The following is a 25,898-nucleotide window of genomic DNA, read 5'->3' as shown; positions in this document are numbered from 1 at the left end:
ATCCCTTATGCAGGGAATCGCCGTTTTGGATACTCCCTGGACGAGTTGGTTAAGGGGGTCACTGGGGGGTAAAAGCACACTGCTGCCCCAGGTGTCCAAGGGTAAGTTTTTCCGCGGTAAGCGGAACCCTTCCTTTAAACCTAACCAGGGGTCCTTTCGTGCCTTAAAGGCAGAAGACAAGGGCAAATCCTTCAAGGCCTCTGGTGGCCAGAAGAAGCCTTGGGCGGGCAAGTCAAAAGCCACCCACTCTAACATGGCGACCCAGTCCGCCTCAACCCGAGGGGGCGCCCTCACCCGTTTCAGGGGTGGGGGGACGTCTGCGCTGTTTTCCCGAACCTTGGCTGGCCAAAATTTAGGACAAGTGGGTTCAGGAACTCATTTGGTCGGGGTACAAGATCAAATTTCGATCACGCCCAGCAGACAGATTATTTCCCTCAAATCTTCATTTGACCCCAGATTGTTTCCAAGATCTCCAACGGGCGGTTCAGGAGCTCCTCGCCCAGGGGGTGATCGTCCCGGTGCCACATCAGGACAGATTTCGGGGCTTTTACTCAAATCTGTTTACAGTGCCCAGAAAAGAGGGCAAGGTGCGTTCAATCCTGGACTTGAAGTTTCTCAACCGATTTGTACGGGTTCAAAAGTTCTGCATGGAATCCCTTTGATCGGTGGTGGCCTCCCTGAGCCCAGGAGATTTCCTGGCTTCCATCGACCTCAAGGATGCATATTTACACATCACCATTTACGAAGGTCATCAGAGGTACCTCCGATTCGCAATAATGGAGGAGCACTATCAGTTCATGGCCTTTTGCCTTTCGGTCTCGCTTCGGCTCCAAGGGTTTTTACCAAAGTATTGGCTCCTGTCCTGGCCCTGTTGCGGGTGCAGGGGATTGCGATCCTTGGATATCTGGACGATCTCCTGTTAAGGTCGAGCTCCAGTGCCACTCTGTTGCACGATCTGTCAACCACAGTTCAGATGCTCTAGATCGGGTGGACCATCAATTTTCAGAAGTCGACATTGTCTCCTTCTGTTCGCCAACCTTACCTGGGGATGGTCTGGACTTCGCCCAGGCGAAAGTCTTCCTGCCGGGGGACAAACTCCGGATTCTACAGTGCGAGGTCAGGTCCCTTAGGGACAACAATTCCTCCTCGCTCAGGACCTGCATGTGGTCCCTGGGGTTGATGGTGTCAGCCTTCGAGGCGATACCGTTTGCACAGTTCCACACACGATCTCTGCAAGCAGAGATTCTGGCCAGGTGGGACAGGCATCCTCAGCCCTTGGACAGGAGGATATCCTTGAGTCACCATGTCAGAGCGAATCTTCTGTGGTGGCTCCAGTCTCCGGCTTTGACGGAAGGGAAATCCTCCTGGCCGTTATGGACGGTGATCACCACGGACACCAGCCTGTCGGGCTGGGGTGGGGTTCTGGGCAATTTGTCTGCCCAGGGCACTTGGGCAGAGCAGGAATCCTCTCTGCCGATAAATGTGTTGGAACTGAGAGCGATCAAAATATGTTTGCTACGTTGGTCGGATCGTCTTCAGGGCCGCCCTGTGCGAGTGCAGACAGACAATGCAACTGTGGTGGTGTACATCAATCACCAAGGGGGCACCAGGAGTGCCCGGGAGGCCAAGAAAGTAGCCGAAATTCTGTCTTGGGCCGAGGTGCGGGTCTTGGCACTTTCGGCAGTTCACATTCCGGGTGTGGAAAACTGGCAGGCCAACTATCTGAGTCGCCAGACCCTGGACCAGGGGGAATGGTCCCTTCACCCGGAGGTGTTTCAGATTCTGTGTGCGCGATGGGGATCCCTGGACATGGATCTGTTTGCGTCTCATCTAAACAACAATGTGGGAAGGTTTGTGGCAAGAACACGCGACCCTCTTGCAGATGCCTCGGATGCGTTGGTAGTGCCTTGGAATCTGTATCACCTGATGTATCTGCCGAAATACACCAAGTGTTTGGAAAATGGGTTATTTTTCCATATAAAGGAACCTTCCCAATACCCCATAGTCAGGTTTGCATACAAAGGGGCAAAGTTAGCTCCCATCGCTGTGCCATTAGTTTGGAGATAGTATTCTCCATCAAACTGAAAATAATTGTGTGTCAAACAAAATAAAGTGGAGTCAACAATGAACGAAGTTTGTGAAGGGTGAAGTGACATGTTCTGGAGTAGAAAATACTGAATGGCGGCTATACCTACCTCATGGGGTATAGATGTATACAAATAATTCACATCGAGTGACACCCAGATGTAACTGTCCTTTCATGCATATGGTTCAAGTAATTCTAACAAATGTATAGAATCTCTGATATAAGAATGTAGGCCTTGAGCAAGCTGTTGAAGGAAGGAATCAATGTAGAGGGAGAAGCCACTGGAAATGCTATCCATGGACGTAATAATGGGTCGGCCAGGGGGATTCAAAAGATTTTTGTGCACTTTTGGTAAATGATAAATTTGATTGTCAGATGCCCAACGTTTTTCCAGACTTTGCCAGCGGGAGACTTTTTGGATCTATACCCTGAATACGCTAAAGCCACATGGCCTAAACGAGGAACTTGATATTAGTACCATCTTATAAATATATTTTTTATATAATATCCTTTTATCAGGTTCATTTTATATACATATATAACTTTTTACAAAATTTAAAAATAATTATTTTACAATAATTGTTTTTAGTGTTTGATACAATTTATGGTAATTTATGGTGTATTAAATGTTTTTAACATTCCAGATTTTGGTATATTTTTGTATTTTCCTAGCATTATTGTGTGTCTTCACCTCATGAATGTGTATATCCGCTGCTCACTGCTTCTATCCCTTAACCTTTTTATTCCTCTTCTTTTTTATAAGTTTATGGAGAGATTTGTACTGTAGCACATATATATATATATATATATACAATAGTATTTTGTCCCTTTATAATAGTCCGAGTTTAGTTCATGTTTGTTTCATTATAGTTACAGATATTATTGCAGTTCATATTAGCTTGTCCCTTTTTCCAACATGGCCGCCATCTATTTCCATTGGTTATTTCTTTCCCGTACACTCCCACCTATGGATCACGCTCATATAAATTCTTGGCTCCGAGCGGTCTCTGTATACACACTTGAAAAAAGAGCGCGCATGCTCCCCACGAGCTTGGTGCATGCTCTGAAACGCGTCGTGTACCCTCCTGACCCTGGTGACGTTGCGCGGCAGACGCTGCGCTCCAGCCCGGTACGAGGAGATTAGCCGGTTCCGGAAGACAGCAGCCGGCTTATCCTGTCCTCCACTTCCATCTACCGGCATAGGTCATCTCTTCTCCCGGACTTGGGATTTGGACTGCACGTTCACCGACTGACTCCAGATTGAGCCTATTTTCATTTACTATGTTGTGAGTTGCCACAACTTGTGTGCCTTTAGTTTAATAAACGTACTGCACTTAGAGGCGCTTCACCTGTTTCTTTTTTGCATTGTCCACAGAACTGTTCTTCCTGTGTGGTGGAGCTGGCCCTTTGTTTGCAGATCAAGACTCATCTTTCAGTCTAATTATCTTCAGTGTTCCCTCACCTGATGGACTTATATATGCCCATTTGCTATGCATTTTAGGTAATCTGTTTTTATCTTGTTTATTCCCAGTATTCTTATTTTGTTACACCCTCACATAGAGCTGCACGATTCTGGCCAAAATGAGAATCACAATTTTTTAGCTTGGAATAAAGATCACGATTCTCTGTGTAACAAAAAAAAATTGGGATAACTTTACTGTTACATTTTTTTTTTTATTCATTAAAGTCTATTAATTTGCGTTTGAAAGACTGCTGCGCAAATACAGTGTGACATAAAATATTACAACAATCACCATTTTATTCTGTAGGGTCTCTGCTAAAAAAAATATATAAAATGTTTGGGGATTCTAAGTACTTTTCTAGCAAAAAAAACTGATTTTAACTTGCAAGCAACAAATGTCAGAAAAAGATCCAGTCTTTAAGAGGTTAAACTTCCTTTCTCCCTGGCAGAGGGAAGGAAAAGATACAATGTAATCATTTTTGTTTATAGTTACTGGGAGACTTTGCTGATAGCCGTTTGCCGGGAGGCTTTTTTTTTTTTTCCCACAGCTGTTCTCTCTGCTATGCAGCTATGCAAAGAATCGAGCATATTTCAGGGTTAGATCGTCAGGAGGGGTGAATCGAGATCACGATTTTCATACGATTAATCGTGCAGCTCTACCCTCACATCAACTCTACCACATCAGACCAGAGTGCTAGCTAATCATCCATTTCTTCTGTAGGTCCAGGAAAGAGATCCTGAGAGTTTTGTTGCTCATGTCAGCCAGCATCCCAGCAGTGGTTTGAGCGCTTTTACACTCAAGAGACCTTTAATTCTCCATCTTTCCTCCTGGGACAAAACAGTTGGGTCCCTGTACAAAAGTGTGATCCTCACCCCTCAGGTAAAAGCCTCCCTGAAGTGGTGGTCAATACCATGCAGTTTGGAGAAGGGCAGACCTTGGGGTCAGTGGAGCCCTCTGAAAGTGACCACAGACGCAAGCACCTAGGGGTGGGGGGCTTATCTAGAGAAAGGCCAAAGCCCAGGGCACCTGGGGCAAGAAAGTAGCACATTCCTCTTCCAATTTCAGAGAACTCAGAGCAGTGGGCGAAGCTCTAAGAGCCTTCAAGTGTTCCATTTTGGGCATGGAAAATAAGGTCTGCTCCAACAATGCTACAACAACAGTAGCTTACCTGAATCACCAAGGAGGTGCCAAGTCTAGACCCCTGTTGGTACTAGCCCAGGAAATCCTAGGCTGGGCCGAAGGAAGGGTAATCTCCCTGTTGGCAATTCCCATAAAAGGGAAAAGCAACTGGGAAGCAGATTTCCTCAGCCACCATCCAATAAGACAGGGGGAGTGGGAGCTGAATCTGAAGGTATTTCAGACACTAGTCCAGAAATTTGGCTGCCCAGACCTAATTGCCAGCCTACAAAACAGAAAGGTAAGGAGAATATTCTCCCTTTCATGGGAAAGAGGGATGGTTGGCCTGGATGCTCTGGTCCAGATATGGCAGTTCGAGTTAGCCTATGCCTTCCCCCCTCTAACTCGAATCCCTCGAGTTCTACAGAAGCTCAGTCATTCCCAGGGCCTCCACCACCTCCTGATTGCGCCATGGTGGCCAAGGAGGGCCTGATGGCGCTATCAGTGGCTGAAAGCTTTCAAACCTCCCAGACCTACTATTACTGGGTCCAGTTTTGCACCCCAGGCCGGAGTTCTTCCAGTTGACAGCTTGGTTAGTGAGCGCCAGATCCTTAAATTAAAGGGCTGCTCAGACAGAGTGAAAGACACACTCCTCCTGAGCAGGAAACCACTAACGAGGAAAATATATTTAGAAGTTTGGAAAACATTGTGTACCTGGCATAGGCAGAAGCAAATTTCTTCTGCCTCTGTCCCCATAATCTTGGATTTCATAAAACATGGGGTAGAGAAGGGTGTGGTGGTTAACACCCTTTGGGTACAAATAGCAGCTCTCTCAGTTTTTCTAGACGCAAGACTTGCAAAAGAACCTTTAAATAAAAGATTTTTGAAGGCTAGAGATAGAGCTACCCCCTGTCGATAGAGATGGGTTCCCTCCTTGGGACCTGACTAGGGTTCTGGAGGTGTTATCTAGAAACCCTTTTGAACCTATAGAAAAGGTTCCCTTTACGTTTTTGACCCCAAAACTAGCCTTCCTTTTAGCTGTCACAACAGCTAGAAGGCTGTGGGACTTTTAAGGTCTTTCTATTAAAGATCTGTTTGTTGATCTTCCCAGATAAGATTATACTCAGGCCAGATTCTTTATATCTGCACAAAGTAGCATTTTCCTTTCACAGGACGCAAGAGATAACCTTACCATCCTTTTGTGATAGTCCTAAAAATGAAGGTGATATTAGCTTTTATTGTTTAGATGTGAGGAGATGCCTCCTGACCTATTTACAGAGGACCAGGGAGTTTAAGAGATCTTATCACCTTTGGATCCTCTACTCTGGACCAAGGAAGGGACTGCAAGCTTCTAAACCTCCAATCTCTAGGTGGATCAGACAAGCCACTACTATGTCTTACAAGTTTGCAGTTATTCCTGCACCAGCAAATCTGAAAGCACACTCAACCAGAGCACTGGCAACCTCCTGGGCCGAGAAAGCGGGAGCTTCCTGGAAACAGATTCGCAGTGCAGCCACCTGGTCCAGCCATTACACCTTCCTGAATCTCTATCGAGTGGAGGTACTGTCTCAGCAAGACCTAGCCTTTGGCGGAAATGTACTACAGGCGGTGGTCCCACCCTAAGGTAGGCCTGTGGTTACTTTATTATCCTCTCATGTGTTGCTGTCCTGGAAGGTGAGAGGAGAAACCCACCTGTTAGATTTACTGGTAACAGTGTTTCTACGAACCTTGCAGGACGGCAGGCCTACTTCCCACCCTGTTAAAAGGGTGGAGAAAGAATGTAAACAATAGGTGTTAAGTACCTAAGTGATTGTATATCCCTTATGAATCGGTTGGAGAACTACTTTTTTTTATAACTGAGGGACAAGGGGAAGGGTGGATTGTGTTTCCTGTAGGGTGGAGCCTCTCAGCTCTCATGTGTTGCCGTCTTGGAAGGTTACCGGTAAGTCTAACGGTCGGTTATTTAAATGCATGCTTAGTTAATAAACTTTTGGATCGTTTTATAATGGTTTTAATCAATGTTAATATAGTCTGTGGGCAGAATGTTATTGTAAACAGCAAGTGATGCTGTTTGGACAAAGGAAGTAGAGCAAGCACTATGATGTTTTTTTATTGGCTAAACCCAAGAGGGAGGTATTATCCTCATGCATATAAGTTAGCCCATTGATGAGCCGGACATTATGTCCTTTGATGATGCCCTGGAGGAGGGGTGAAACACATTGATGTATTGCCGGTTCCACTAAACCATGATGTCACTTCCGTCCTCCAAATAACGCATGCTACCAGCGGCGAAGCCGGGAAGAGCCTCCCAATCTGTCTATGCCCACTTTTACCTACATTTCTGTAAGGTACTTTCCACTTTGGGCAATAAATACTTATTTACAGTACTTCACTATGCAGACCATTTGTTTTATTGAGCCTGAAGGTTATTAAAGCCGCCCCAAGATTAATATTGGTGGGACCCTGTGGGACCCTTTTTCCAAATGCAAAGAGGCCCTTGATCCACAATACCAGATTTAAGCTTGATTTGACCCCCAGACTCAAAAGCTGTGGATCCATTCCTTCTGGTGAGTGGGGATACAAGAGGGGAGCGTGGCACACAGCACGGCATGTTTAAATGAAGCACTTGAGCACCTTACGGAGTTTTTAGACCACTTTACACATTAACTTTTGCTAGAATTTATATATTTTTTCACTGTGTTTTACATGTTTTTGAGCACATTATATTGTTATATTATATGGGCAAGCGCTGTATTATAATAAATATATTATTTAAGGTGTAACAACACTAGGGGGACAGCAGCTGCACATATCTTTTTTTATTTATATACACATAGCGCAAATAATTATATGGTTTGATTCCATTTATATTATGGCTCTCAAAAAGGCCTTAGGGTCCATTAGGAGCTCTCTGTCAGATATTGCTGTCCATTTTGACCAATTATTATACACATCTTTACTCAGTGGATCCAATTGATCTGACTAAAGCACCTTAAAGAGACCCTCACCAGACCATTCATTTTAACCAATATTTTACCATAAGATTATATGTGCAGTTCATGTATTATTTTAGGCATGTTATTTTTACCTATAAAAGACATTCTTGTGTAGACATCTGAAAGTCCTGAAACTGCTACTGGGTGCCACCATTTTGGATATGATCACTGCAGCCCCATCAGAGATAGAGCTGTCACTCAAGTGATTCTGTAAAATTGCTCTTTGCTCCCTCTTACCCACCCAATAGCTACATATAATTATGTAGGAAGATAAATGGAGAAGCAGAGGAGCTGGGTCAACATAACGAGTAATTAGACAATCCTAGAAGAGGAGAGGCTATGCTAAGGAATTGATTTTCATACATAGTCAATCTTTCTAGCAAGTTTAGAGGCACATTGCAAGTGCATATAAAATAATTGATTGAAAAAAAAATGATGCAAGTAGGTGTTTAGAAAAAAAAAATGTGTTTTTTCCCTTTTTTACCTGTAATTTTTTAAGTTGATGTCAGGGTTTTTTAAACTGGTACATTCTTGGCTCCCTGTTTATCAGTATTGTCTCAGTTTCCACTGCCTTTTTTTTCTTATTTGCAGGAATAAATCCCTCTAAACTTAAGAAAATCCAGCTGTGTTTGCAGCCAGCAAAGGAGGACCACACCTACAACCAAGTCTTAGTTGAGAGACTTATCAGAATAATGAATAATGCAGCAAATCCAGGTACAGAACACTTCCTAGCACAACCTGTGCTGAACAAAAAAAAAATGTAGTTCTTTTCCTTTAGACCTTGCATGCACAAGTGTAAGAGTTGATATATCTCAGTCACTCCTGCAGGAAAAATAATGTTGCCTAATATACCTGAATATCTGTATTGTTCGCATACTGGGCCAGTTATTTATACCCCATAAACCTTTAATGGTCAGGTGTCAATAACAATTTCATATAATCCACCACACTTAATCATTTCATCAGGCACGTTTCTTCTCTCAGTGGATTTTTTTTCTAGTTAACTAGTTTTCGTTGCCGAAACCGATATTTTGGCCATTGCATATCGGTATCGGCCGATATTTTCATACATTTAAAACTTTTTTTTTTTTTTTTTTTTTATACTTGACAGGTACTCTTGTGGAGGGGTCTAAAAGACCCCAAACCCCTCCTCTGCACCTAAAGCATTCAAAACGCCAAGTTTGGCTGTTTTGAATGCTGTAATTTTTTAGAAACTGGTGCCAGTACCCGGAAGTGATGTCATGACATCACTTCATTGCTTAAATCTTTAATTTGTACATATGTGCGTGGCATATTCAATAACGTTTGTAAATGGAATTATGCTATGTGACATCCTTTTACCCATACATGAGCAATATTTGAAATAGCGGAAATATTGGCCAGTTCCGGGGCCGATACAGATAAATCGGCAAAAGTCAATATCGGCCCTCAATATATTGGCCTTGCCAATAATCGGTTGATCCCTACTTCCAACACATCCATTGTATAATGTGTGTGTGTATATGTGAATGTATGTTTTTCTTGTCACTAAACCCACATCCTAAAAAGCTATCAAATGTTGTATTACATGCTGCTCATAGTCATTCATTCCCTAGTGTATGCTACAAAATAACAGGTTGATCCTGCTGCTCTCTATCACCACCTTCTGTTCATGTTCCCAATTCATCTAGTTTTTTTTTTTTGCAGCTGAGGTGGCAACTCTGTGCATGCTCGGTTTTCTATGCTGAACATTTCCTCCCTATCACACCTGAGCAGCCCATGTGACTGTAGAGTCACATGTGGGTATATACAGAGTGGTAAATGCCTTTTCCCTCTTTCCTCCCAAATGCCCACTAACCAGATAAACACAATGAGAGATTGAGATCAATGGAGGCTTCACCTCCCTCTTATTCTAAGAGACAGGCTGGAGGGGGATGACCCAGCCTGTTATTGCCAAAATATAATAAAGATTTAATTCCAAATATATATTTGTACAACGTTTAAAACCGTTTATTGATATTAGTTTAGTTATTTTTACTCTGTATTCCAAAGGCTCTTGTTTTTTTTTTTTTTTAATATAATTATTGAAATGTATATATCAACATACACCAGGGGTATCTTACATATCTTCAGGAATTGTTGCAAAGTACAAAATATTTGTATAACCTAAAACAGGTGATGAGGGTTTACAATATGAAAAATACAAAGAGGAGAGTTATGTAATAGTTGTGTGGAGATGCACCTAAATTGCAGGGTAAAGCCAAGCATCCCATATGTTAGGAAACTTCAGTAGTTTATTTGTTTGTACTGCTATACATTCTTCATATTTCTGAATCAGAGATATCTGGTGTTTTACTTCTGTTATGCTAGGTTCCAGGTTTTTTCTCCATTTACTTGCAGTCATTAGTCTAGCTGCGAATAAGATTTGCATAACCAGGGGTCTAGATTTAGTTTGAAATGATTCTTTACCTGCACTAAGGATAGCTAAAGAGGGGGGTAGGGCTGTTAATTGGCCAGTGACTTCTGATATTACTGTAAATACCTTGTTCCAATAACTTCTTAGGCTTGGGCAATCCCATAAGATGTGAAAGAGGGATCTTATCTGTGAGCATCCTCACCAGCATTTATTATCATCTATGTTGGAGAATTTGGCTAGTTGAATGGGGATCAGGTACCATCTATGGTGGAATTATTGGGATAATTCCTAGTAATTAGCACATTTCGACGAAGCGTGATTATAATAGATGGCTTTTTGCCATTGCGAGTCGGATATTAGTTCAACTCTTTTTTTTTTTTTTTTATTATTGGTTTATTGTATATCATAACAAAACAAACAACAACACCGCACACACTGAGCACAACATACAACAATGTAAGCTCACATTGTTACATTTGGGCATGGTTACTCATAGGATATGACTGATATGGAAAAGGTGAACAGCAGTTTACATAATATGTCTCATTCAAACTAGCACCCAGACAACTACATTGCAGGAACTAAAAAAAAAAAAATACTTAGCCATACTTCATGAGAGTAGCAACACTCAAGTAGCACCAGCCAAGAGATGTAAATAAAGTTCCTAGGAGCTTGTGGGAGTGTCCAAGGCTGTGGAAGACTCAGCCAACCACCTAGACCAAACCCTATCGTATTTACGGGGGCATCCCCTCTTGGCGTAAGTGTCCCTATACTATGTCAGGCTGGTATTAATCAGTTGTTTCCAGAATTAAAGTGATGGGGGCGTATATTTTTTCCAATGGAGAGCAATTGCTTTCCTAGCATAAAATAATGCAACATTCCCCAACTAAGTTCCTCCGGTCCCTGCAGATATACAGACATTGAAGTCTGCAAGGGAGAGGAGACAAAGGAGTTCAAAAAGTTTACTACCTTGGGGGGGGGGGGGGATGGCGACCACTCGTCAAGATGGCCGCGATCTGAGGCAGCTCCGCTTTGTGCCCAGGGACAAACGCCGCTAGCACGACACCCAGCCTTCCTTTGCGATCACAGACACCTGCCTCCTCTCTGTGAACCATTGCTCCACCGCCAGCTATGCGGAGGAACCGTCCGGACCCGCATCCAATACGGAAACTCCAGATGTACTTCCCCACATTACCACCGCAAGGTCTACAACAAAATGCCGGTGGGAGACGTACTTCCCCACATTACCGCTGCACGGTCTACAACAAAATGGCGGCGGGAGACCTCCCACGCCACCGCCTCCTCTCTCTTTAGCGCCCGGCTGGACTCAGACAGAGACAACATCAGGAGAGGACACAGGCGCTGCTGCAGAGTATTACTCTTCCTCATCTCCCTCAAACTCTGGATCGAGCACCCCATCTACCAGGAGCCTTCTCAAATCCAAACCCCGCACAGAAGAAGTCTGCAAGCAAGGCACAATGGCAACTGAGCTGCAGGATGACAATATGCAGGTACAAGCTTCACCTAATGCCCCACAGAATGACCCCTTTGCCCATTTCCCGATCACTGGCCAGCCTTTATCGGATACAATGATGAAGGAAATGATGCACACATTAAGAGCTACACTGCATGCAGATTTATTCAGTGCAGTCCATCAATGCAGAGCTGAGGTGCACCATTTGGGACAAAGGGTTCATGCCTTTGAAACAAAAATCACAGAAGTGGCAGTATCTTATAATGCACTAGTGGACTCCCACAATTCACACAAAGACAACCTACTGGCGATCAAAAACAAACTTGCAGATCTGAAAGATAGATTGCGTAGGAACAACATTAAAATTAGAGGTGTACCCGAATCAGTTTCCCCGCAACAACTGCCACACTCTGTGCACTCCCTATTCAAGGACTTGGTCCCTTCCTTTACATCTGCCGACCTCACAGTGGATAGAGTACATTGGATCCCTAAACAGTCTTTCCTACCCCAGGAAGTCCCCAGGGATGTCCTACTTCGTGTCCACTTCTACCAGGCCAAAGAGCGTATTCTAGAAGCCTTCCGAAAAGGTGACACAACTCCGCTACATGCGCGGTCACTCCAGTTACTGCCGGACTATTCCAAACATACCCTCCAGCAGCGCAGAGAGCTCTCCACAATCACCAAAGCCCCCCGCAATCACAAAGTGATGTACAAGTGGAAATATCCAGCCAAGCTGACTATCACCTACAATGGCTTCTCTTATCTGATCACTTCAATGGATGACAGCATACGTCTCTTGAGGGAATGGGGGATAGTTCCATCTGATGCTCTGCAATTCCCGACCCCAGAACACCCACCTCCCACAGGTCTCCCCTGACTGGCAAGTTGTCCGCCCTAGGCGTTCTAACAAGAAACTTCTGTGAACTTGGGATGTCGCTTACACTCTACTGCTCCAATAGTCTCCCTGGGCACCTTTTCAGGTACATGTTATCGTACCTAAGTAACTGATTAAATCCGCGCTAAGGAATCCAAGGATAAATTTATGTGCACTGATAAGCTGCAGCCTCACTTGAACTATAGCCGAAAGGCTATATAAGTATATAGGAATGAAGGTGATGGCGCTGCTTACTCTATAAAGTGCAAATAGGTGCTAAAATATAGAAATATTGTGTGTTAAGCTCAGATGTGATAGAAGAATAAATATGTAAATATGTATTATGAGGGTAAAACTCAATAATTGAAGTGGAAAAATATAAAAAATATATAATGATTAAAAATATGAAAAATGGCCACCAGAGGGCGTAGTGCAAAAGGTGCTACAATTAATAAATATGCCTTCGTATATGTGTACAATAATAAGGCTTCTTTCACACGGTCCGCCTCCGCAGGCGGATCCGTGTTGCTCAACGGGGATCGATCCGCGATCCCAGCTGAGCCGGGCGGATTACAGCTCCGTCTCCGCTTGCAGAGCGGAGAGGGAGGTGTCTCAGCACCCGCTGCCCTCTATGGGGGATCGGAGGAGAGCGGACCACTTGTCCGCTCTCATCAGATCCACTCCACTCCGATTACTGAACGGATGGAAAAATAGGGTTTCCATCCGTCCAGATTTCAGCACAGGATCGGATGCGGATGGCAGCGGGTGTCAGCGGAGGTGACCTCCGCTGACACCCGCTGCCCCATAGAGCTGCATGGAGGATCCGATCAGATCCGCCTATAAAACTGACAGGCGGATCTGATCGGACCGCCCGTGTGAAAGAGCCCTTAATGACAATTTGGATAAATAATCCACAAAATTAATACAGAATAAACAGCCTTAAATAAATAAATGAGTGAATAAGTGAATAAATATGATAAAATGAGACAACAAATAGTGCTGAGTGAATCCAATATCTAAATGGTAAAAAGGTGCGGGAAAATATATATATATATATATATAAAATAAATAAATGTGCAAATATGCAGGAGAGTTTTATGCAAAGTGCAGCAAAAGGTGGTATTTTTTTAGTTCATATAAAAAATGAGTCCGTGAATGGGGAATGTGCAAAAAGTAAAATGTGCGGGAAACTATTATACAAAGTGCAACAACAGGTGATAATCAATCAGTTCATATGTTGGGATAAGTCCATGAATTGGTGAATGTGCCCAGTGAAATAAGTGAGCGGTATCTTACGGTGACCCCCAAGGTGGGTGACTGGTGAGTTGCGGGATGGCTCCTATTAAAAAACCTACTCACCAGATGTACCCACCCCACACAGGGGTATAGAGCGGGTACTGCTGGTCCATGCTCTGTGTGGTGATTCCCTTCCTGGGGGAGATGTGATGTGGGGTCCGCGGGATTTCCCAGGTATCCTAACTTGGGGTCCAGGAGTAGGGTCCTATCCCAATGGTACAGTATCCAATGTTCCGTGGGGGGATCGAGTATGGCCACTCAAGGGTATGTAGATGGGAGGGTCCTAGGAAGTGAAAAAAAGCTCGATAGTGTGATATCGTTAAAGCTATTTTTTTTATTTAGCAGCAAAAAAATGGGTACTCACAATCAACTTTTCAATATTCAGCGTGGTATTGGCGTCCCTAGTGGATAGAGATATATATGATATTTGCTAGTTGTATGGAAGATATATGTTATTGCAATCATTGATAAAAAAACGTGTATAATTGGAAGCGATATCAGAAATTGAGGATATTGTTGATGTTAGATATGGCATAAAATTATATATTAATATGTGTTGAGAAACAATGTGAATAAAAACGGTGTGAATAAAAGCAGTGAAAAATTAAATAAAAATAAAAAAGGAGGACATCTAGTGGGTATTATGTGTACTACACTGAAAATATATATATATATATATATATATATATATATATATATATATATATATATATATATATATATATATATATATTTAAAATATATTATAGATATGTGGGATAAGAAGGATAATATTTAAGTAGTTAAATAGTATATTTGTCAAATGGATGAGATCTAATGTTGGTAAAAACATTAAACAAAATATGAATTGATAATGGATAAAAGAAGATGGAGATAATATAAAAAATATATATATTATAGTGATGGAATGGATATTAGTATTAATAAAAGACAAAAGATGTAGAATCTATAAAAAGTATGTAGAAAAGGGAAGTGGAAGGAATTAAAAATTGGAAATAAAACAGTTGAGGTCTATGTCCAGATTTAACCCCTTGGGCTGGAGAGTATTGTAAGTCCCCTTGGATCCTTGTTATGTACCTCTGCGAAGTGTCTCGGGAGGCTATGTTTTGGAAATCCCTTTCTTATATTCTTGATATGTTCTCTGATTCGTACAAAAAGAGGTCTAGTGGTCCTACCGACATATTGGAGCCGGCAGGGGCACTCTATCAAATAAGTTACAGGGGTGGTCTGACACGTAATCAATTTGTTAATTTTGAACTCTTCTCCACTCCATCTAGATTTAAAATGTAATGTCTTCCTAGGTTGTTTATTCGTTGTTTTACAAGGTAAACACCTATTGCATCGAATAAACCCTTTTAGATCAGGGAACATTTTCACTGGTTTGGGGGGATCAATTGCATTATGAACCAGTTGGTTTCATAGGTTAGGGGCTTTCCGAAATATAAATTTCGGTTGTCTGGGTAGCAATCTGGACAAAGTTTTATCGGACTTCAATATAGGCCAGTATTTTTTCACGATCTTCTCTGTCTGTCTGAAGTTTTGATGGAATCCCGTGATAAATGCTATCTCGTTGGGTTTTTTGGGCGCGTTTTTCTTGTGTAAATATTCTTCTCTGCCTGTATTCAATATTTTGTTTCTGGCCGTAATTAACTTCTGTCTATCATATCCCTTTTCCTCAAATCTCGTTATTAAAATGTCTGTTTGTAGTATGTAATCTTCCGGGTTGTCACAGTTTCTTCTGATCCTAACGAATTTACTTTTTGGAATTCCTTTTTTCCATATAGGATGGTGGCAACTGTTGGTAGGTATGTATCCATTCCTGTCTGTAGGTTTAAAATAAGTCCTACTTTTGAGTGTGTTGTTTTCTTTAAAAATATAAAGGTCCAAATAATTTATCTGATTAAAACTCCAATCTCCTGTAAACTTAATGCCGTATGTGTTTAAAAATAAATTATTTAAAGATTCTTCTGTCCCCTCCCATAAAATGATATCATCTATATATCGTCGGTAGAATTTTAATTCTGGTATATTTTGGGTATAGATGGTCTTTTCCTCTAAGAGATCCAATGACGAAGAACTTCAGCTTTTAGACCTTGGCCTCAAATTCGCTCCCACCAAAGATGCTGACCCTTTTGAAATTTTTATTGACCTTCACAAATTTTTAAGAAAATTGAATATTAAAAAATTTTTTAAGCTAAAAGGGCATGCATCTTCCACCCAATTTTATACACTCGGGTCTCAGGAACAACTCGGTTTTTAACCCACAAGTACCCGGAGGAGAGTGTATTAGCGCCTTCAAGAAAATGGTAGAAGAAGATCTGAGGAAGATTAAGAAACCACATAAAAAATACAATAAGGTAAAATCAGCAATCAAACAATTAGAGGACAGAAAAGGAATCATAATCCGACCTGCAGACAAAGGAGGGGGACTAGTGATTCTAAATAAGACTGATCTATTAAGAGTGGAAGATACCTACGAAAAACTGAGAAATAATCCAACCAAGACATATAGGAAGAAACTTAAAGATTTCATTAATAAAGGTAAAGAATTAGGAATATTGGATAAGAAGGAATCACAATACCTATTACCCGATTCAAGTAAGATCCCAGTACTGTACTATTTGCCTAAAATACATAAAGATCCTGTCAAGCCTCCAGGGAGACCCATCGTGAGCGGTGTGGACTCGCTGTTCTCCAGACTGGGTGAATATCTGGACAGATATTTACAACCAGCTGTAAAAATGGGAAAATCTTATCTCAAAGACAGCTCAGAGTTGATAAAAGCGCTTAAAGAAGTACAGTTACCAAAGGAATGTATCCTGGCTACAATAGACGCCAACTCCCTCTATACCAGCATCAAACAAACGGATGGACTGAAAGCGGTAGATGTTGCCTTACATGAACGCACCTAGTTAAAACAAACACAAATCAAATATATCCTGGATGGTTTAACCACTTTACCACCGGAGTATTTTGCTGTCTTACGTCCAGGCCACTTTTTGCGATTCGGCGCTGTGCGACTTTAACTGACAATTGCGCGGTCGTGCGACGCCATACCCAAACGAAATTTGCGTCCTTTTTTTCCCACAAACAGAGCTTTCTTTTGGTGGTATTTGATCACCTGTGCAATTTTTACTTTTTGCGCTATAAGCAAAAAAAGAGCGTTTATTTTGAAAAAATAACAATATTTTTAACATTTTTTATATGAAATTCCCCCCAAAAAAGATGTAAAAACCAATTTTTTTTTACATTTTTGGCTAATTTGTTTTCTGCTACCCATGTTTGGTAAAAAAAAATCACAATAAGCGTATTTTGATTGGTTTGCTCAAAAGTTATTGTGTTTACTAACAAAGGGAAAGATTTCTGTCATTTTTGGTGTTTTTTTTTAACGCGTAATGGCGGCAATCTGCGATTTTTTTTGCGGTACTGCGACATTGCGGCGGACAGATCGGACCCTTGACTGCCATTTTTGACACTTTTGGGGGTACCAGTGACATTACTGCAGTAATCAGTGCTATAAATATGCACTATTACTGTAAAAATGACACTGGCAGGGAAGGGGTTAATTTTATTGGAGAGGGAGGGGTTAATGTATGCCTGGTGCTTACTGACGTGTGGGGGGGGGGAGGTGACTATGTGACAGAAGGACAGATTGGATGTCCAGCTATGCTGAACACTCCGATCTGTCACTCCCTGTCACTTGGGAGATCCGCCCGCTTGTGTTTACACAGGCGGGCGGATCTCCACTCTAGATCCCCGACGATCGGGGATGAGCGGCGGCGATCGCTGCTGCTCTTCCCCTGGCCCGACTCCCGCTGTGACCGAAAACAGTGGGAGCGAGCCTCCGGCGGCGCGCAAGCGCCGCCCAGAAGGGGGAGTGTCTGACGACGTAGTACTACGTCGTCAGACGATAACGAGCCACTCTGTCGCAGTAATATTACTGTGGGCGGAGGTAAAGTGGTTAAAACTCACCATTAGTAGCAACTTCTTTTGGCATAAAAATAAATATTACCTCCAAACAAAGGGAGTTGCAGTGGGAGCTCGCTACGCACCTAGCGTAGCAAATTTGTTTATGGATCTCTTAGAGGAAAAGACCATCTATACCCAAAATATACCAGAATTAAAATTCTACCGACGATATATAGATGATATCATCATTTTATGGGAGGGGACAGAAGAATCTTTAAATAATTTATTTTTAAAAATGAATGAGAACACATACGGAATTAAGTTTACAGGAGATTGGAGTTTTAATCAGATAAATTATTTGGACCTTAATATTTTTAAAGAAAACACACTCAAAAGTAGGACTTATTTTAAACCTACAGACAGGAATGGATACATACCTACCAACAGTTGCCACCATCCTATATGGAAAGAAGGAATTCCAAAATGTCAATTTGTTAGGATCAGAAGAAACTGTGACAACCCGGAAGATTACATACTACAAACAGACATTTTAATAACGAGATTTGAGGAAAAGGGATATGATAGACAGAAGTTAATTACGGCCAGAAACAAAATATTGAATACAGACAGAGAAGAATATTTACACAAGAAAAACGCGCCCAAAAAACCCAACGAGATAGCATTTATCACGGGATTCCATCAAAACTTCAGACAGACAGAGAAGATCGTGAAAAAATACTGGCCTATATTGAAGTCCGATAAAACTTTGTCCAGATTGCTACCCAGACAACCAAAATTTATATATCGGAAAGCCCCTAACCTACGAAACCAACTGGTTCATAATGCAATTGATCCCCCCAAACCAGTGAAAATGTTCCCTGATCTAAAAGGGTTTAATCGATGCAATAGGTGTTTACCTTGTAAAACAACAAATAAACAACCTAGGAAGACATTACATTTTAAATCTAGATGGAGTGGAGAAGAGTTCATAATTAACAAATTGATTACGTGTCAGAACACCCATGTAACTTATTTGATAGAGTGCCCCTGCCGGCTCCAATATGTCGGTAGGACCACTAGACCTCTTTTTGTACGAATCAGAGAACATATCAAGAATATAAGAAAGGGATTTCCAAAACATAGCCTCCCGAGACACTTCGCAGAGGTACATAACAAGGATCCAAGGGGACTTACATTTGTTGGCATAGACTCCATTGCAGGACATTGGAGAGGCGAAAATAAAAAAAAAATAAAATTTCTAAAAATGAAACCAGCTGGATATACCGGCTTAATACTCTCCAGCCCAAGGGGTTAAATCTGGACATAGACCCCAACTGTTTTATTTCCAATTTTTAATTCCTTCCACTTCCCTTTTCTACATACTTTTTATAGATTCTACATCTTTTGTCTTTTATTAATACTTATATCCATTCCATCACTATAATATATATTTTTTTATATTATTATCTCCATCTTCTTTTATCCATTATCAATTCATATTTTGTTTAATATTTTTACCAACATTAGATCTCATCCATTTGCCAAATATACTATTTAACTACTTATATTATCCTTCTTATCCCACATATCTATAATATATTTTAAATATATGTGTATATATATATATATATATATATATATATATATATATATATATATATATATATATATATATATATATATTCAGTGTAGTAGACATAATACCCACTAGATGTCCTCCTTTTTTATTTTTATTTTATTTTTCACTGCTTTTATTCACACCGTTTTTATTCACATTGCTTCTCAACACATATTAATATATAATTTTATGCCATATCTAACATCAACAATATCCTCAATTTCTGATATCGCTTCCAATTATACACGTTTTTTTATCAATGATTGCAATAACATATATCTTCCATACAACTAGCAAATACCATATATATCTCTATCCACTAGATGGCACACTATATGTGATTTTATTCTTCGGAATAAGACTTCTAGTTTTATTTTTATTTTTATTTCTCTATTTTTTTTTATTTTTAATATATGTCTAATAAATATTGTGTATCATGGTTTTAAATATATAGTATTCTCCCCCTGAATGTATATACGGTGGTTCATACTATTTTTTTGGCACGGGGTATATACTTATTTTATATTTATTATATCCATTTATTAATTGTACATGATATAAATGTACCCGTTTTTTCCTTACTGGATCGCAAAAGTTTTGTTCCATACGCTAACTTATATACATTCTAATACGATCCACTGCATCAACTTATACCTAACACTCGTTATGTTTCATAACGAGTCCCGTAGCCTAGCAACCACCGTATACAAAAGGGCTTGCTCTGGAAATGATGTGACGCTGCAGAAGACGTCACATGACGAAACGCGTACAGCGCTGTCACGTCATTTCCGGTTCCGGTCTCCAGTTGGAACGCATTGCGTTCCGGGACGCCAATACCACGCTGAATATTGAAAAGTTGATTGTGAGTACCCATTTTTTTGCTGCTAAATAAAAAAAATAGCTTTAACGATATCACACTATCGAGCTTTTTTTCACTTCCTATGACCCTCCCATCTACATACCCTTGAGTGGCCATACTCGATCCCCCCACGGAACATTGGATACTGTACCATTGGGATAGGACCCTACTCCTGGACCCCAAGTTAGGATACCTGGGAAATCCCGCGGACCCCACATCACATCTCCCCCAGGAAGGGAATCACCACACAGAGCATGGACCAGCAAGACATATCCACAGTACCCGCTCTATACCCCTGTGTGGGGTGGGTACATCTGGTGAGTAGGTTTTTTAATAGGAGCCATCCCGCAACTCACCAGTCACCCACCTTGGGGGTCACCGTAAGATACCGCTCACTTATTTCACTGGGCACATTCACCAATTCATGGACTTATCCCAACATATGAACTGATTGGTTATCACCTGTTGTTGCACTTTGTATAATAGTTTCCCGCACATTTTACTTTTTGCACATTCCCCATTCACGGACTCATTTTTTATATGAACTAAAAAATACCACCTTTTGCTGCACTTTGCATAAAACTCTCCTGCATATTTGCACATTTATTTATTTTATATATATATTTTCCCGCACCTTTTTACCATTTAGATATTGGATTCACTCAGCACTACTTGTTGTCTCATTTTATCATATTTATTCACTTATTCAGTCATTTATTTATTTAAGGCTGTTTATTCTGTATTAATTTTGTGGATTATTTATCTAAATTGTCATTTATTATTGTACACATGTACGAAGGCATATTTATTCATTGTAGCACCTTTTGCACTTTGCACTACGCCCTCTGGTGGCCATTTTTCATATTTTTTATCATTATATATTTTTTATATTTTTCCACTTCAATTGTTGAGTTTTACCCTCATAATACATATTTACATATTTATTCTTCTATCACATCTTAGCTTAACACACAATATTTCTATATTTTAGCACCTATTTGCACTTTATAGAGTAAGCAGCGCCATCACCTTCATTCCTATGTCATCGTACCTGTCCCCTGCTAGACAAGGCAGCACACGCTGCACGGGCCATATTAGGTCCGTCTTTTTTACCCTGTCCCTGTTTTCTATTTACCTTTTTTTGCTTTTGTTTTGCTTTTTCTCTGGATCAGCCTCGCAATTGACACCTTCTCGATGCTCGCTCACCTCTTCCTTCTGGCAAAGTGCTCATCTCAGGAATCTAACCCTATCTATGGGAATCACACTCACTGACCCAACCGCATCGGCCCACCCCAGTAACTCACTCCTGTCCACGAGCCCCAGACTGCCAATCAATGGAATGTCCACTCCTGCTTGCCTATTGGGTTCTCTTGACCATCCCTTTCCCTGCTGCTAACGTCCACCGTTTTCTGACAACCCGGGACTCTGATGCTCCACCTTACTCTTCTTGTACCACCATCAGCTACATCTGCAGCCCTCTTCTACTTACAAGTATCAGGGGGGACCGGGTGTACCACTTTCTCCCATGCCTTGGGATCTCCTAGGAACTGGCATGTCAATTACATTCTTCTCGATAAACACCCAGGGCCTTATACACCCCGCCAAACGGAGATCACTATGGAAGGACGCTAAAACCCACTCAGCAGATGTGGTGGCAGCGCAAGAGACTCACTTCCACAAGACGAAAACACCACCTTGCTCCCACAAAGACTTTCTGCACCTCTTCTTGGCGTCCCAGGAGAAGAAGAAAGGAGGAGTTCTCCTCGTCATTAGCCAAAACCTCAACTTCGAGGTAATTTATCCCATCTTAAAAGACAACGGACAGTATATTATAGTAGTGTGTAAGCTGAATAACGTTCTTCATACTTTGGTTAACTTGCACCAGTTGAGATTTCTGAAGCGTCTATTTCTATTTCGGGTGTGACAGGGAAATGTTGTACTGTGTGGGGACTTAAACACCGTACTAGATCCAACTCTGGACTGGTCGTCCTCCGGTAGGCTGAGACCAGCTCCGTTGAGCCGGTCCCTGCTTGTCGAGGGGATGCACGATGCTTGGAGATGTCAACATGCAGAGGAACGTTCATATATGTTCTATTCAACTAGACACAACTCATACTCTAGACTTGACTATATCCTGGTGGACAGATTGTCACTACAGCGGGTCACTAATTCCAAGATACACGACATCTCTTGGTCAGACCACACAGCAGTTACACTAACACTAGCAAACGGTCCACAAGTTGGACGTACCCGAATCTGGAGGTGCGATAATTCATCCAGGATATAAGATGTAGAGACTTCTTATCGCAAGAACTTGGGCAGTTCTTTGAACACAACAAATCGTCCGATACCAATTCCTTTGTCAATTGGAACGCCCACAAAACCTTCGTGAGAGGCTTACTCATCCAAGCCTCCGCTCGCAAACTGAGATTGAACTCCCTTCTCTCAAATATTCGAGATCTAGACAGAGCCAACCAGGCCCAACTTCCCCCGGTTTTAGCTTCCCAGATATCTAAACTTCGGTGCCAACTCAGGGAACTCTTCTGCCACGAACATGACATGTACATGAAACGTCTTAAACTTAATTACTATGCCAATCATAACAAGGCCGGGAAATTCCTAGCTAGAAAACTTAAGATCCAGCGGATAAAATCTACCATCTCCCACCTTTTCCATCACACCACTAAGAAAAAAGTAGAAAACCCACAATCTATAGCCGATACCTTCGCAGAGTAATCTGGCTCTCTCTATAATCTACACGAAGACACTACCACACCACAACCCACGGAACCTCTCATACGAGGCTTCCTGGATTCCCTTAAACTCCCAAAACTGTCAGACCACCAACTGAATTATCTCAATGCTGACTTCACCCCTGCGGAGATACAAAAAAATATCCTATCCTTACCAGCAGATAAATCACCAGGACATGATGGTCTAACCAACGAGTATTACAAAGCTTTTCATTCCATCCTAAATCCCCATTTAACCTCGCTATTCTCCTCGGCAGCCTCCACTGGATAATTTCCATTGGAAATGCTCTCTGCCCACATTGTTACCTTAACCAAACCAGGCAAATCACCTGATTTCCCCCCCCCCCCTCCATTTCCGTCCTATATTACTGTTAAATTCCGATATAAAAATGTATGCCAAACTCTTAGCAAAACGTATCTATGAAGTCATCCCAAGCTTAGTGAAACCAGATCAGACGGGATTTACCAAAGGTTGACAGGCTCCAGACGCTACAAGGCGCATCCTCAACGTAATTCACCACGTACGTAGACACAAAACCCAAACCCTCTTGCTCTCTATCGACGCTGAAAAAGCGTTTCAATAGAATTCATTGGGGCTATATGAACGCTACCCTCGACAAATTCGGATTTCGGGGTCCCATATTGTCAGCCATACTTGCATTGTATTCTGGTCCTTTGGCGAGGGTCTACACGTCTGGCTTCCTATCGAAAGAGTTCCTGATCAGAAATGGCACAAGACAGGGATGCCCCTCCCAGCCATCTTTAATCTGATGATGGAGCCCCTCGCCGAAACGATCAGAAACCACCCCTTGATCACTGGTATCACTGCCAACGGCATGCCCCACGTAATAAATCTTTTTGCAGGCGACGTGGTACTGATTGTTACCAATCCTATCATCGCTCTGCCATGTATCCACAACATCCTAACCCGGTTCATTAACCTATCCTACTACAAGGTGAACTTCCACAAGTCACTAATATTAGACTTAGGGGTAAACAACCATACAAAATCCCACTTGCAACAACAGTTTCCCAACACATGGGCTGAGGAATCAATCCCATACGTAGGCATCCGATTAGCTGCCGACATGTCTAAAATCATAGACCTGAATTTTAAAACTCTCATTGCCAAGATTGCCAGAATCTACAACGCACGGCTAAAATAGAACTCTCATGGATAGGCAGGATTGCGTCATTTAAAATGATGGAATTGCCTAAAATATTATACTCATTTAGAACTACCCCCCTCCCTATCCACAATAAATACTTGACGGAACTCACATCCATTCTAAAACAATTCATTTGGTTGGGGAAATAACCCAGATGCTCCATGTCCCACTTGGTGAAGAACAAAAAAGTTGGAGGCACCTGCTTGCCAGTGATAGCAGACTACTATACAGCATCACTCCTATCACAAGCAGAGAAGTGGTTCCTCGAGTCCCCAGAGGCACTTTGGGTACATCTCGAGGCAGCTATGTCTCAATCTCCCTCCTTGCACCTTCTGCTTCTGGTAGACTCGCGGAGACCACTGACTATCAACTCACTCCCTCCTATAACTCAAGCTAAGATTTTAGCTTGGAGGAAGATAGCCAGGTCCTTGTCTAGTTTTCCCAAACCGGGTATCCTACGTATACCCATACAAACTCTTGAAATTCTAATCCCATATCGAAATTCTAATCCCATGACTGACCATGGCATCAGTTGGGTAGATGAACTGATGTCCAGCAATACGGTGAAGCCTTGGGCAGATCTAGCCGACAAATACGCATTACCCCCTTCCTCACTCTACTCATACCTTCAGATCCACACTTTTTTAAATAAGAATCCTCCTGCCTCGCTTACAGTGGACGACAGTGTTCGGAATGTCTTCCTCTCCCCGGTTAAGGCAAAAAAGGGTATCTCTTTGTTCTACAACCTACTAGGAGCTAAATCCACATTTACAAAAACACCCCCCATGGTACGTTGGGAACATGACCTGGGTATGCAATTTTCGCCACAACACTGGACACAGGCGTTCCGAGCGGTTGCTTCTGCGACTCACTGTACAAATCACTGGGACCTATCCCAAAAAATAGTGATTAGATGTTATAAAACCCCAGTTATTCTAGCAAAATTTATACTGGGTTACTCACCCCTTTGCTGGCGTGGCTGTGGCCAAGCGGCAAACATCCGCCATGTTTTCTGGTCTTGTGTAGGTATTTCCAGCTATTGGAAAAAGATCTTCCAAGTCATAGCAGAAATCTCTGGAATTCTTAAACAACCTGATCCTGCTCTCTGACTTCTCCATATAGGGATTCAGGAATACCCGAGAGAATACCGAACCATACTGACCCATATTCTCCTTGCAGCGAAATTGATTATTGCTAGACATTGGAAAGACAGCTCATCCCCTAATCATGGTGAGGTATTAACCCAGGTAAACCTTAATTACCAATACGAATGCTTGTTGGCAGCTAGGACTTTGCCTTCTATTGCCCCCTTTGAAAAGCAATGGGCAGAGTGGGTATCATGGTTTCCTCAAAACCCGACTTAATGGAACACGATATACCCAATTAAACCATACTTAGATTCCGTGTTATGTAACTTTGATACTGAAACTTGTTGTATGACAATCCATTGTTCATTGTTCCTTTGAATCTTCTTGTGTTTGATGCGAGCGAGCGACTGTTAACGCTCATTGTATGCTTGTATTTTGTTTTGATAAAACTTTCAATAAAAAAATATTTTGAAAACAAAAAGGTTACTACCTCCTCCCAAAATGCAGCAACCTGTGGACACGTCCAACAAAACTTGTGAGAAATCCCCTGGGGGTCCCACCACACCTCCAGCACTCAGAAGGGAGTGCAGAGTTAATTTTGTGAAGTCTATATGGTATGAAATATGCATGGTGCACCACTTTAAATTGAATTAAATGGCCCCTCAAGGAGACCTGGGATTGGAAGGGAAAGTCCCACACATTGTCCCATGTGTCATTGTCCAGATCTGGTATGTCTCGCTGCCAACTAGCCCTAAGCCTCCCCAAAGCTGGGAGAGAAACTGAAACAAGATGGAAATATAAT

At 41.9% G+C, this 25,898-nt stretch overlaps 1 protein-coding gene across 2 annotated transcripts in view; it reads left to right on the top strand.

The window, feature by feature from the left end:
• CLEC16A (C-type lectin domain containing 16A) overlaps nt 1-25,898 on the top strand; it is a 1,483,716-nt gene that overhangs the window by 836,523 nt on the left and 621,295 nt on the right. For both annotated transcript variants that reach the window (XM_082262146.1, XM_082262145.1), the window contains exon 13: nt 8,253-8,375. In XM_082262146.1, the coding sequence (XP_082118272.1) occupies nt 8,253-8,375 (123 nt within the window). The remainder of the gene's footprint in view (nt 1-8,252; nt 8,376-25,898) is intronic.

This window comes from Pelophylax lessonae, assembly GCF_965119305.1.
Source record: "Pelophylax lessonae genome assembly, chromosome: 6".
NCBI classification, from domain to species: Eukaryota; Metazoa; Chordata; class Amphibia; order Anura; family Ranidae; genus Pelophylax; species Pelophylax lessonae.
The sequence above is the reverse complement of the archived record's forward strand: the minus strand, read 5'-3'. Positions and strand labels throughout refer to the sequence as shown.